At 39.0% G+C, this 13,590-nt stretch overlaps 1 protein-coding gene across 5 annotated transcripts in view; it reads left to right on the top strand.

Moving 5' to 3' along the window:
* Ccdc82 (coiled-coil domain containing 82) overlaps positions 1-13,590 on the top strand; it is a 28,609-nt gene that overhangs the window by 14,380 nt on the left and 639 nt on the right. For all 5 annotated transcript variants that reach the window (XM_050162197.1, XM_050162199.1, XM_050162200.1 and 2 more), the window contains 3 exons: positions 1,025-1,149; positions 3,813-3,983; positions 6,778-6,969. In XM_050162197.1, coding sequence (XP_050018154.1) covers positions 1,025-1,149; positions 3,813-3,983; positions 6,778-6,969 — 488 coding nt within the window. The remainder of the gene's footprint in view (positions 1-1,024; positions 1,150-3,812; positions 3,984-6,777; positions 6,970-13,590) is intronic.

Here is a 13,590-nt window from a genome sequence, read left to right on the forward strand (position 1 = left end):
CTTTCAAAACATGATCAGCTCTGTCACAGAAATACTCTACTTCTTCTATAGTCTGCTTTAGATTGCTATGATAAAATACTAACCAAGGGCAACTTGGGGTAAAGGGTTTATTTGGCTTGTATATACTGGGTCCAAGGTCATTAAGAAAAGCCAAGTTAGGGACCTGGAGGAAGGAACTGAAACAAAGGCTTGGAGGAGTACTGCTTAGTGGCTTGCTTTCCATGGCTTGCTAAGCCTGCTTTCTTATACAACTCACCTTTTATTTAAAGAGGTTTGTGTCAAGTTGACCAAAACCAACTAGAACAGTAATATATACATGTTTTATGCTTAGGGTTACAGTAAAAGTTACGAGCATTCAACAATAACTAGGAAGACCAATGTCATTATAGTGCAATGAGTCAGGAGTAAGGGGGGAAGACTTCAAAAGAGGTAATAGTGGAAGTAAGGACTTTTAATTCATGATATAGTGTTTAAATTTGTAGTGACTGTACAATATGATAAATTTATTAGCTATGTTCATTTGGAAATAAATTTCTGAAGAAAGTAGAAATATGAAGCTTAGCATCATAGGCCATGACAAAATACATATAAATTGAGAATAAAATATTAGTCAAAAAATGACTGTAGTGCACTATGAGGGAATGAGGGGGAAGACAAAGCAGAAAAGGTTTTTTCACTGTGTTGGCGAGAGCTAGCTGCAGAGGTCCTTAAAGCATTGTCAGTAATGCAGTGGTTATGCAAATGCAAATCAGTGCTACAGAAATGTGAGGGGTTCTGTGCAAGCCTTTTCTTGGGGCTCCTTCTGCTATCAGGTGCATATAATTAAAAAATCTGATATTTACAGGAGGCTGTTAGAAGCTCTGCCCCTGTGCGTCTATGAAATGAACTGTTTATTTTATTAATTATTTCCTAATTTAAAATATTTACAACTAGCCAGACATCTTTCTAAAACTCTAACATGTACATAGTGGTCAACTGATTCAGTATTTCAAGTGTTCTATTGTTTTTTGTCATCTGCTCACAGCTGGCAAAAGGAAGAAGTTATATGCAAAAGATATGTTGACGTCTCTTCATTATTTGGATAACCACTTTATTCAACCCCGTCTGGAGAGTTTATTCTCTAGAAGTCGATGGAAAGAGCAATATAAGGTATATGGTTTGCTTTCTAATCTATGGTAAAAGTATGGGGACAGTGGCCCTCTCAAGATTTCAGTATCCATCCAGATGGAGCTATTTTCTGAAGTGTTGACATTCTGCCTTGTTAAATAATAGCATATTTTAATCTCTTCTCAAGTCCTTTATTGTTTTAAATATTCACACTAATGCCTCCAATAATTAAATTGGTTTGAAATAATTTCAGAGCATCTCTAGGAGATTTCCTTATAGTTCTTCAGAGAAGAGAGTCACATAGAAGAGATTTGAAAACACAGTGTTTAACTTAAACTGCTTCTGTATTGGAGCACTTGTCTGAGCACTAATCCATAAATCCACACCTCAGGTCTTCAAGGAGGGCAGTTAGACAGCATATTTTTCAAGCTGTGGATTCTACAAAGCTGCTTCTTTTGAGATGCCTGTTATTCCTTCTACTGTTGTCAGTTTTTTTGTATGTTGTCGTGTGTGGATGAGAGCACATCCCTGCCACAGTCCACTATGGGAAGAGGATAGCCTTCAGCACCGGGTTTTCTCCTTCCACTGTGGATTCCCGGGGTCAAACTCAGATCATCAGGCTTATGTGAAAGCACAGTTTTTACAGGCGCCATCAATTCAGGCCCTCTTAGGGCGTTGTATTTCCATAAGACAGTATGGGAAATATTAACCTCCGTCATGATTGGCATATATATTCTCTAACTTGAGATGTTATAATTCTAGCAATTTGGGGATTTGACTTTTCAACCTAAGAATTATTGGATTCTTTTTGTTACTTTCCAGATTTGTATTTTAGCATCTCTAACAGCAGTGGATGTAATGTGTGATATGTAAAGGTACCCCTACTGCTCACATCCTATTTTCTATGGTTAATAAGAGGACAGAAATGATAGATAATAAGCATCCAAACTCCTTAAAATCTCCCTAGCACGTAAATCAATTTCTATGCTCATTTACTGCAGAAACTTAGTTTCATCAAAAACTCTTTAGCCTGAAGTAACCCTGGTGATAGTAAATGGTTACGTTTGAGGGACAGTCATAGACTTGCAAATTATAAGATTTCAAGTTTAAGGATAGCTTGAATTTAGAATCACCATGAATATCTTAATATTTGTAGATTTTTATATACCTCTGAATTCCCGGTTTATTCATCAGATGTAAAAAAAATACTCATCTACTTTTAAGTAAAATAGGTACTTATTTATTTAGGTAAAATACACAAAATAACTGTTATAATATTATTTTCTTTAATACAAAGAAAAATGTTACAATTTTAAAGACTAGCCTTTGACATATGATTTACATGTGAAATATGTTTTCTTAATCATAAAGTAAGTCCAAAAGCAAGGAACTTTTCTCTCCTCTATTTTACACCGAGGGAAGTGTAGTCAGAGGAAGCAGTGTTCCACAGCTAGTAATTTCACAGGACAGTATGCTTTGCCACACTGCCAGGATATGGTGGATTTAGAAACCCCATAATGAAATAACAACAAGATGCACAGAATTATGAGACAGACGATTGAGTAAGGTCTTAGGGCACACTGCGTTATACTGAAGAAAAGTCACAGGTTTGACCCAGAAAGATGTGTATGTCACTTCCATGTGGAGTGCATTCTGTTCACACCAGTCCCTCAGAAAACAAAGCTGTTTGAGCTTTCATCTCGCTGTGCTGCCAGAGCAAAGAGGGCTGCTCTCGAGCTAGGTCTTCAGTGACATGCTTTGAGGTAAATCAGAGCAATGTTGCAGGTCACAGAGTACGAAAAGGATCAGTGTACCTTCTGGTACCTTGGCTATAAAAAAAAAAAAAACAGACAAGAGAAAACAGTTTTGTCTATCTCTTTACTTACAAATTACTAGTAAGTAGTGTTCCCAATCAGCTTTAACTTATGTTTCCCCGGTCTTTGAAAAAAGCTACATTCATTCTACAGAACAGCAAAGGTACCTTCTGGTGTAGGGGATGAACGGGGAATAGTAAGCATGCTACAGTGTTCTTAGTGTGTTCATTCAAGTGCGGTATCAAAACACACTGCTAATAGAACAGGGCTATCTAGCACAGTCACTCAGGTACAGTAACGTCATCACTAATACAGTTGGTTATGCAGACCAGGGGTTCTCACATTGTTTATTCATTGATAATCCAGCCACTAGATGGTCCGTCAGTTCTGGACATGGAATTATTAATTACTTATTAATTGCAAGGTGATTAATTTGACAAGACAAAGCAGGTGACTACAGGAGGATTAAGTTATTTCCAGAATGTTTTCAGGAAGATATGATTTGACTCATGTACTGTAGAATGAATGCAGTTTTTTTCCAAATTCTTACTAGCTTTAATGAATTCATCTCAATTTCTATTGCTTATGTTCCTACTTTACTTAATATCTCATTGGTGCCGATTATAGATGAGACTGGGGAAACGTAAGTTAAAGCTGATTGGGAACACTACTTACTAGTAATTTGTAAGTAAAGAGATAGACAAAACTGTTTTCTCTTGTCTGTTTTTTATAGCCAAGATTAATAATTCATTTTTCAATTTAAAAATACCTTCTTAAAGTAAGAAATTGTATGTTTTATTCTTATATTTCTTCCCACTGGTTTCCAAAATATGTTATAATCTGGATATATTCCTGTATGAATTAGTCTTTGGTATTTCTAACTGTTGTCAGGAGCGAGTTGAAAGCTACTCTAACTTACAAATCCACACGAAGAACCCTGAGAACTGCTCCTGCCAGGCTTGTGGCCTGCATCGCTACTGTAAATTCTCAGTGCACCTCTCGGGAAACTTGTACAACAACAAGACAATGGAGACAGATGACTTCATGTCCCACGACAAGCAGGTATCATTTCATGATTTCTGCCTTTGATATTTAGAACATTTAGGCTTCATACCATGTCCTCTAGGTTGTTCTCACAAACAGAGAAACCACTACAAAGAAAAGAATACAAGGAAGGAGGTACATTAGATTTTCTTTCTTCCTATTAGTATGCCTCCCTCTAGTGACTCTGTGTATCTTAAGAGGATAGAGACCTAAAGTTGTTGCTAAATCTTCCACTTTTTGTTTTGTTTTGTTTTAAATATTGGATTTTTCTGTAGCTTTGGACCCTGTCCTGAAACTAGCTTTTGTAGACTAGGCTGGCCTCAAGCTCATAGAGATCCACCTGCCTCTGCTTCCAGAGTGCTGGGATTAAAGGTGTGCACCACCACTGTCCTGCTCTTCAGTAATTTATTTTGAAAAATGAACTCATTATTTTCTAATTAACTTGCAAATAAACATATCACAAGACTAGTTTAAGAAAACCACTAAAACACTTTTTTTTGTTTGGGGATATAATTTAATACTTTCCATAAAAAATGGAAGTCAAGGTTTATCACTTTAATTTACTAAAGTTATTTTCTAGACTATTGATCCACTGTGTCAGTACATGCAAATAAAGGAAAAACAAATGTGCTTACATTCCAGGACTTAAAGAATCTGTGAATACCCCCACCCACCACCTACCTTGTCTGAACACCACAGTCTCTGCTTCGTGATTGTGCATAAAGCTGAAAGCCTAGCACTAACCAGTTTCTTCTTGAGAGTGTGGTTAAACAGTGATGTTTGTTGATAATTTTCTTTTGCCTGACTTACAAAGATTAGCTTATTTGAAAGAAAGGATATGTGTTGATGGAAGATGGTGTTACCACCTTCACAAAGTGAAGTGGGTAGTTAAGTTACAGCAATGTTACATTGGGGAATAAAGCAAGTCTTATCAAACTCAGGAAATGAAAGAAACTTAATGCTCACAAGACCACTTCCCCAAGCTATATAAGCAGAAACAGTTGCAGAGGGGGAGGAAAGGGCAGTGGCGTGATGGATTGGTGGTTGAGTTGACTGCACACTGTGCAGGGAGCTCCAGGAATGCAGTTCTTGTGAGGGAACTGTCACCTGTGCTGGGGTGGGCTTCTCTATTTTGCGCTATTTTTGCTCCATCCATGCTCCTGTAATCCAGTAAACTTGGTGAACCACTAAGTTGAACTTAGGCAGAATGGTTTCTTGGTCTGTTTTTGAATGCCATGTCTGGGGTGAATAATGCTTGTTCATGTCTCTCCAGAAGAAGCTACAGGCCAGGCATGGTGACACAAACCTTTAATTTCAACACTCTGGAGGCAGGGGCAGGTGAATTTCTGAGTTTGAATTTGAGGCTGGCCTGGACTACACAGTGAGTTCCAGAATAGCCAGAGCTTCACAGAGAAAACCTGTCTCAAAAAAAAAAAAAAGCAAACAATAAACAAAAGTCATAGGACATGGTGAAATGTCCAGAGTGCTTCACTGCACCATGCATCAAATGTACCTGCTGTCCGCTCGTCATTATATAACTTGAAGTCTTGGTTGGCAACATATTCCTGGCCTTACCTTCACAGCATCTCATCTCTGTTTTCCTGTGCACTGTGGCTTCAGACAGAAGCCCCCCATAGGTGACTGTTAAAAATTATATAGGTAAACTTGTAAACTTGAGCCTAGAGCCAAATGCTCAAGTTAGGACATTCGTGCCTTCAGGTTTTTATATAATATGATCATGTTATAATGTTTGGAGCGTGTTTTGGAGAATTTTCTACAAAAAGTGAAAATAGTGTAAAATAAGATCTACTTATCAGTCGGATGATTTTGGCTTTCTATTTTAGCTGTATAACAGACCATAACCATCAAAACATGAAAGAGAGGTGGTCTGGTTGACCGATTGCACAAACATGCATCATAGAGTGCTAGAAGTCCATATATAATGAAAGCAGACAATAAAATACTAATCTAGCTTACTTACATGAGACTCATGAAGTAAAGCCAAATGTACACACACAGATAACATCTTCACTTTACTTTTGGGGATTGTTTAGGAAACGACTAACAATGCTTAACTTTGGTCTAAGAGTGCTGCATTTTTAGTTGTTGCTTAGACTTACGATTTACCACATTCTGGGCATTTTAAACACAGAAAGTGTGTGCATGCCATGCTCTGCATGCCTTCTCCTGATTTTTGCGTGTGTGTTTGTCTTTCTGCCTTAAAGGCAATTTCTCTCTAGCTCTCTTTGCAAATTTAGAAATTGTTTTCAGAACTACAGGAGGCTAGGGTTCATCTAGTAGATGACAAGCATGAGGACACTCAAGCCCAGCACCCACTAAACAAAAAAACAAACAAATTCAAACTCTGGAATACTTTGCCTATTTGGAAAGCTCCAAGCCAGTGAGAAATGCTGCCTCAAAGAATGACACCTGAGATTGCCCTCTGGCCTTCATATACACATGCGCACACATACAGAGAAACATGGACTGACATCTTGGTAGCTTCCTGAGCACAATGTTTGGCATAGTATTTTATAATCATCTTTGTTCCAAGGCACTAAACTCCCTAACACAGGTGCTACGTCCTCACTTAGCCTCTAGCCCCTGCCCAAATCTAGGAGCAGAGTAGGGTACAGTTTCTGTTGACTGCTTGTATAGATAAGATAAAGGAACCACTTATATGAATATTTAAATAAAATTAAAAGTACATGTTTTGGGTTCTACCATTAAAAAGAAATCTGAAAATTAGAAGTGCTATGTGTAAATTTATTTACTCCATATTTGAGATAATGATATTTATTTCTTAATGTAGGTGTTTATTGTTGGCAGAATTTGTGCTAATCGCACCAAAATTTATCATAAACTAAAGCATTTTAAATTCAAACTGTACCAAGAATGTTGCTCCCTTGCAAAAGAAAAAGAAGAAGAATGTGCAGATGAACAGGTTAAAGAAACAGTAGGAAGAATCTTCAGTCAGTCAAAAGAAAATGGCTGGATTAAACAGGTAAGACTATAGACCTCCTCATTCTGTAGAATCTGGAGGCTGAGGATGGCAGCAAAAGATGACATTTGTAGACATTGATACTTAAGAAAATCCCTTATGTACTCTTATGCCTCCTCTCCTCCTGCCTATTCCATCATGTTTATCATTATTCTATTGTGAATAGACGCCCTGATGTTCCAAGAATTCACTCACCTCATATAGATTTTACTGAACAATAATTCTGTACCTTAGCAAAAGGTCTCTCATCTCTCATCTTTCTCTTTTACATATGTAACCCTTACTTACATGGTAAGTCACTTTTCCTATTGCTGTGATAAAATACCATGACAGAAGTGTCTTACGAGAAATGCAGATGTTTTGGCTTACAGGTGTGTGAGGAAGTCTTATGGCAGGACCTTGTGGCAGCTGGTCCTGTTTCAAAGTCAAGAAACAAAGAGATTAATTGTTCTGCCCAGCAAGCTTTCTCTTTATGCAGTCTAGGACCCAAGCCTATGGAATAGCGCCATATGCTTTTAAGGTAGATCTTTCTACCTTAATTCACCTAATGTAGATAATCCCTCAAAGCCATGCCCAGAGATTTGTGTCCTGGGTAATTCTGGATACTGTCAAACTGGGAATCAATATTAAACATTATATTCTAGGGTGAATTTTGGGGGGAGGGCAGGGAGCAGGGTATAGGACTGACCTTTGCTAGTCTGCATTCCTTCTTTTGAACAGTCCTTGTGATGTAAGAGTGCCAGCTGAGGAAGAGAAGAGGTCCACCTCACAATTCTATACAGCCACATGCTCTTCTTGAGGACCTGGGCTGAGTAGTTGGCACTCTTACTAAAGATGGGAGAACATTCTGAGGCTTCAGACTGTGGAACTTACTGGATTCCCCTGTACCTTGACAGTCCCTGAATTTGATTTCAGGGATAGAGTGGGAGTTCTAAGTAGTGCAGGTGAGAAGCGCTGTATTGCTCATAGAGTCCTTAGAAGTCTTCTGTGGAAAGAATGTTCATGATAGCAGTTCCCTAAAACAGGGTTAGCCTGTGGACACCCGAACAACTAGAAATTATTCAGGAAATTTGGGTCAATGACATATTTCATCCTGAAAAGAAGCAGAAAAGAGTCGTACTTGATATCTTTGGCCTGGGTTATATAATAGGGAAATCTGTAAAAGACCAAAAGTGCGGCAGATAAACTTCTGAGCAAAGAGATGGGGAAGCAACACAGGCCCTGCTCAGCGCTGTCACGTTCATTAAAAGAGTCCTATGGAGAAGGACTGACTTTCCCTTGGATAGTTACCTCCGACCTCAATCCACCACCCAGGGACCTGGCCTGTCCCTTTCTTCTCTCTCCCCTTTTACTGTCTCCAGAATCTCCTCTCACCACTTCTAGGTTTTCCACTGGCTTTTTGGGAAGACCTAGCTAATAACCCTGTCTTCATTTTCTGAGACATTGAACTTTCTAAGTTCTTTTATGATATTTTTCAGAGACACCAACTCAGTAGTGCAACTAGAAAGTCTGTTGGTATACCTCACTTATAAATATGCCCGCTTCCCCCTTTGTGGTACCAGAGAGTTAATCCAGTGCTTTGTGGATGCTAAGAAGCTGTAACTGCAATGTTGTGTATGTTGTATGGGTATTATAAATAATAATTACACATATTTATATGTGGAGAATTTTCAACTTCTTTCAGCAAAACCAACAAATATTTCATGTATTTTAGAAGAAGCGTAACAAAGTTTAGGGCCGTCGATGGAATATGAAACAAAAACATTCTTAAGGAAAGAAAGTGAAATTATATTCTCTGCCTTAGGTTTCCATTGCTGTGATAAACACCATAACCAGGGTCTGTTTCAGCTTACAGCTCTCAGGTCACACTCTGTCACCAAAGGGGTCAGAACTGGAACCTGAAGGAAGGAACTAAAGCAGAGGCTATGAAGTAACACTCCTTACTGGCTTGCTCTCTTTCTACCATGCAGGAACTCCTGCCCAGGGCTAACACCACTGTCAGTGAGCTAAGTCCATCCACATCAATCTCAATCATTAACCAAGGAAATTCTCTAAAGACTTGCTTATAGGCAAATCTCAGAGAAACATTTTCTCAACTGAGAGTCCCTTCCCCCAAGTGACATAAAACTAACCAGCAGAATCAATCACTTGCCAACTTGACACACAAATACATAACTATTAAAACAAAAACTTTTCTTTCCTTTTTGCCCTAAGATGGCATGTTAATATTAGTATCACAATATAAAACATTCTAACTTTTAAGAATGGCACAGTCTTTAAAGACTCAAACACTAAAAATTTATTTGTTCTAAAATATCAAAGGTTCTTTTTAAATTCCAGTCTCTTAACAATAGGCTCCTGAAAAATCAAAAGATAAGTTAAATATTTTCTTTAAGAGAGAAGAATCAGGGTATATTCACGACCAAATTAAAGCAAAACAAAAGTTTGTCATTGTGAAGCTCAGTGTCAGACTTCCAGGACTCATTCACATTCTTCTGGGCTCCAGATGGCTTGACCAGCCATCCACAACACACACAGCTTGTCTCCTAGTCTCAGGCCAGCTCTACTCTACACTTGATGCTCTCCTTGGTGGTCCATGCCATGGTGTTGTCATCTCCAATATGATGGGACCTCTGCAATAACAGGGATATGCCCTTACCAATAACCTCTCATAGGCTCTCTTCAGGAACTATTTACTACCACATGGTGTCAAGCCTCAGCAGCTCTCTGTTGGCGGAGGCTGTTCATTCCTGGCTGCCCAGAAACTATATTATTTGCAGTACTGTTTGGCCAATCACTTAAGCGTATCGCTAGCTAGCTCTTACGTCTTTGGTTAACCCATTTCTATTAATCTATGTATCGCCACATGGCTGCGACTTAACTGGCAAAGTTTCAGCGGGCTCTAACAGAGGTGTCTGTCTCTGGCGGTGGCTACATGGCTACTCTTTGACTCTGCCTACTCTCCATATATATAGAGAGCCTGGCTCTATATATAGAAATATATATAGAAATAGAAATATATATATTTCTAGCCTGGCTACATTCTGTTGAGCTATTGGCCAAAAGTAGCTTCTTTATTAACCAATAAAAGCAACACATATACAGAAGGATTTCCCACACCAGCTCTCCATCCTCTCCTTCAATCCTGGGGTTTCTATTGCAGCTGAGGCTGAAGCTTCACCAGTGGCTTCTCCCGGTCTTTCACAGTGCAAAGCCTCAGCTGTGTTCCACGACCCCTTCAGGTCTTCCAAACCAGTACCACCTGTGTGACTATCTCACATTATCAAGTTTGGCTACCAGCAAAAGGTACACCCTTGGTCCATCTGGACCAATCTTCTGTGTGCTGACCCTCAGTAAACACTTCTAGAAGATTGCACCTCAGTGATACAATCACAGTTCTTCAACCAAGGTGACCAGTATCTCATCCCAGCAAGCAAAGATTTTACTTCAGTAGATCTGAGCTCATGATAATCACAACTGATTCTCAGCCCCAACTGACGAGAACCACAGATTCTTAATTCAGAGTATCTAATGGCCCTGTTATAGTCTTAAGGGTCTTGAATCCTCCCAACCCAGGCCTTCATCATCTGTGCTGCTCTCAGCATTATTCCAACTTCCTACACAGCAGCGCACTGATCCCTGAACAGTCAACAGCCTAGAGTTCTAATGTCAGCACAGTCTGCCCAGAAACACAACGTCAGGTCTGTCAACCAAATTCCCCATTCCTCAACCTAATTTCTGTCTTACACTGATTTCTATTACTGTGATGAACACTATGACCTAAAGCAACTTGGGGAGGAAAGAGTTTAGCTCATCTCACAACTCTCAGGTGACAGTCCATCACTGAGAAGGAACTTGAGACAGAAATTGATGCAGAGGCCATAGAGGAACACTGATAACTGGCTTACTCTTCTTGACTTACCTAACCTGCTTTATTTTACCATCCAGGACCACCTCCCCAGAGGTGAACTGGGCCCTTCACATCAATCACTAATCAGAAACCAGTGCACTACAGAATTGCCCACAAACAGATTGTATGGGGATATTTTCTCAATTGGGTATTCCTGTTCTTAGATGACTCTTGCTTCTGCGAAGGTGACATAAAACCAACCTGCACTTTCTCCCTTAAGTGAAACATTTAGCATTAGATGTTAAAAGAATAAGGCATAAACTTAGGACAAGGGAGCAGTTTCCCCCCACATAAAAGCAGCAAAGAACTTTATTGTGTTGCACGGGGGACCTTTTTAAAAGATTTTAACTTAACAATAGTTGTATAAAGATTTTTTTCAAAAGATTCCCTAGAAACCAGAAAGCTTATATCCATTAAATACATACATTGCTCTTTGTGTTGTGATAAAATTTCAGAATTTGTCAAATGTTCTGATGTTTCTCAGTCTTGCTGTCCCATTGAGTGAGACAACACTGTGTGGTTGTGGAGGCATGCATTTTTTTTTTTTTGGCTGCAGTTGTCATGGCTCCACGTTTATTCTTCCTGTTTACAGTGCCTGGGTCTGCACTAATAGGATGTCCATCTCAGTGACTCTGGGTGTTCCTGTTTCCCATCCAAATATGTGAGCTTCATATTCAGTGAGAGACTTTGTCTTGAAAGATAGAGAGCAACTAAGAAAGATACCCATGTTGACCTCTGGCATAAACACATGCACACGCATACCTGAACACATACATAAAAGAAGTATCAAATCTTTTTATAGCTATATTTAAAATAATTTACAATGTACTACATAAATAAGAATTTCAAATTATAATGAGATATTTGCCTTACTTGAGTCTTCTCTTATCACCCTCTCCTTTAACATTTTATCCTTTTCCTTTTCTTCTGCACCTTAAGTTGGTAGTTCTCAAAATACTACTTTTAACTACCTATGTCAAAGTCACCTAGAAATTTGTGGGAAAATACAGAATTACGGGCCCTACTTAGAACAATTGAATGAAACTCTTCATGGGCATTAAACATCTAACCTTTAAAAATACTGACTTATTCTTAAATAAATTAAAGATGGAGGGCCACAGTCTAAATTTCCTGTTGAGCTGGATTCTATCCTCAGGCTCTAAAGATCCCTCTGCACATCTTTTCCTCTCTGTGGGTCTCATTTACTTCTCTTAGAATTTGACTACTTTCCTCTACCCCATTTCCACAAGCCAGAATGACTATCTGGTACTGCATGAGAGTGCTCTTCATTATTAGAGTAAGGCCTAGACTCCCAAAGGCTCGGCGATGAGCTACAGAAGCTGCTGTTGGGGCAGAGGGGAAGGCAGAGTGGTCCTAATGACCTTTCCTCTCTTTCACTTTCCCTTTTGTGGTTTTCATTTTTCCCTCAAAACAGCTGTTGCCCCACCCTTAGCATTTAAAACTCAAAACCAGCATCCTATAAAGGTTAAAAGCATGCATTTAAATATTTGCCCTGCCACTGCCTAACAGTAGAACATGAAAGCAAGTTACTTAATCTCTCAAGTCTGATTCTCCTCTGTAAAATAGGAACGAAGCAATAATTAGGGCTTAGATCATGTAAATGATGGCATATTTAGAGCCCGGAATTAGAAAGTGATCAACTACCATTAGCTGTTATTTGTAATATAAGCAAGCAAAGATTATTATTTGTTTTGTTCTCTTAGCATGCTAAGATATATTTTAATTTTCCAAAACAAATTTTTATAAATAATTAAGTAAAACAATATAAAGATAAAATTATAAGCCTAAAACAGCCATATTTTAAGGTACAAGTTTAAGATCATAAAGAATTTTACTTCCATTTACTTCCATGTACTAAAACCAAGCATTTAATGGCCTGTGATAGCAGATCATTGTACTGTCCTGTTCTTTTCTTCCTTCTTTCCTGAGGATGTGCTGCAGTCAGTGATCTTGAAGTTGTGAAAATGGGCTTCATGGCCTTGACTAGGATAAAAATGCAGTATTCGCATTGCCTCCCATGAATCCTTGTCATTGTAGAATTCAGGCCTTGAGGTCTTCCCTCAGAGTTAATAAGCCAAGTTAGAAAACCACTAAATAATTCAGTATCCTCAACTGATATAAATACCTGAACTCTGTCTGAATGTGAACTCATGTATCTTCTCTATTCCTTGTCTGCCTGAGATAGCCCTGCCTCCCATCGTTCTTGTCCTCCTTCACCTGGGAATTTCCAGGGCCCCTTAGCCCATCTCCTGACATGTTCCACTCTGTCCTTTACCCTCTGCTTCCATTGTTGCCCCACAGGTTTGAGTCCTCATTGCCTAGTTTGTCACCACAGAGTCATAACTCATTGCCAGACAGTTATCAAATAGCTCACTCGCTTTCAAATGAGGTCAGTCCTCTCCCACTGCATCTCTGGCAGCACCGCATTAGCTGTCAAATCTTTGCTCAGCCTATAGCCTAGTATTTTCATAGTTTTTATTCTCTGACCTCAGTCTTCTTCAGTCCTCTCTCTATAAGACGGCGTCAGATTACTATACAGTCCTACGCGCCCTTGTCATGGTAGTGCTGGATGAACTGCTAATCTCCTGGGCTGGGGAGCGGAAACTTCCACCACTAACTTTTTGCCTATCAAGTATTTTTGTCCAGAGCAACTTAAATGTTGCACTTTCCTTGTCCCCTAAACTACCCATGGT

The sequence above is a fragment of the Alexandromys fortis genome, unplaced genomic scaffold, assembly GCF_014885135.2.
Source record: "Alexandromys fortis isolate MF-2015 unplaced genomic scaffold, M_Fortis_MF-2015_v1.1 scaffold_112, whole genome shotgun sequence".
NCBI lineage: Eukaryota > Metazoa > Chordata > Mammalia > Rodentia > Cricetidae > Alexandromys > Alexandromys fortis.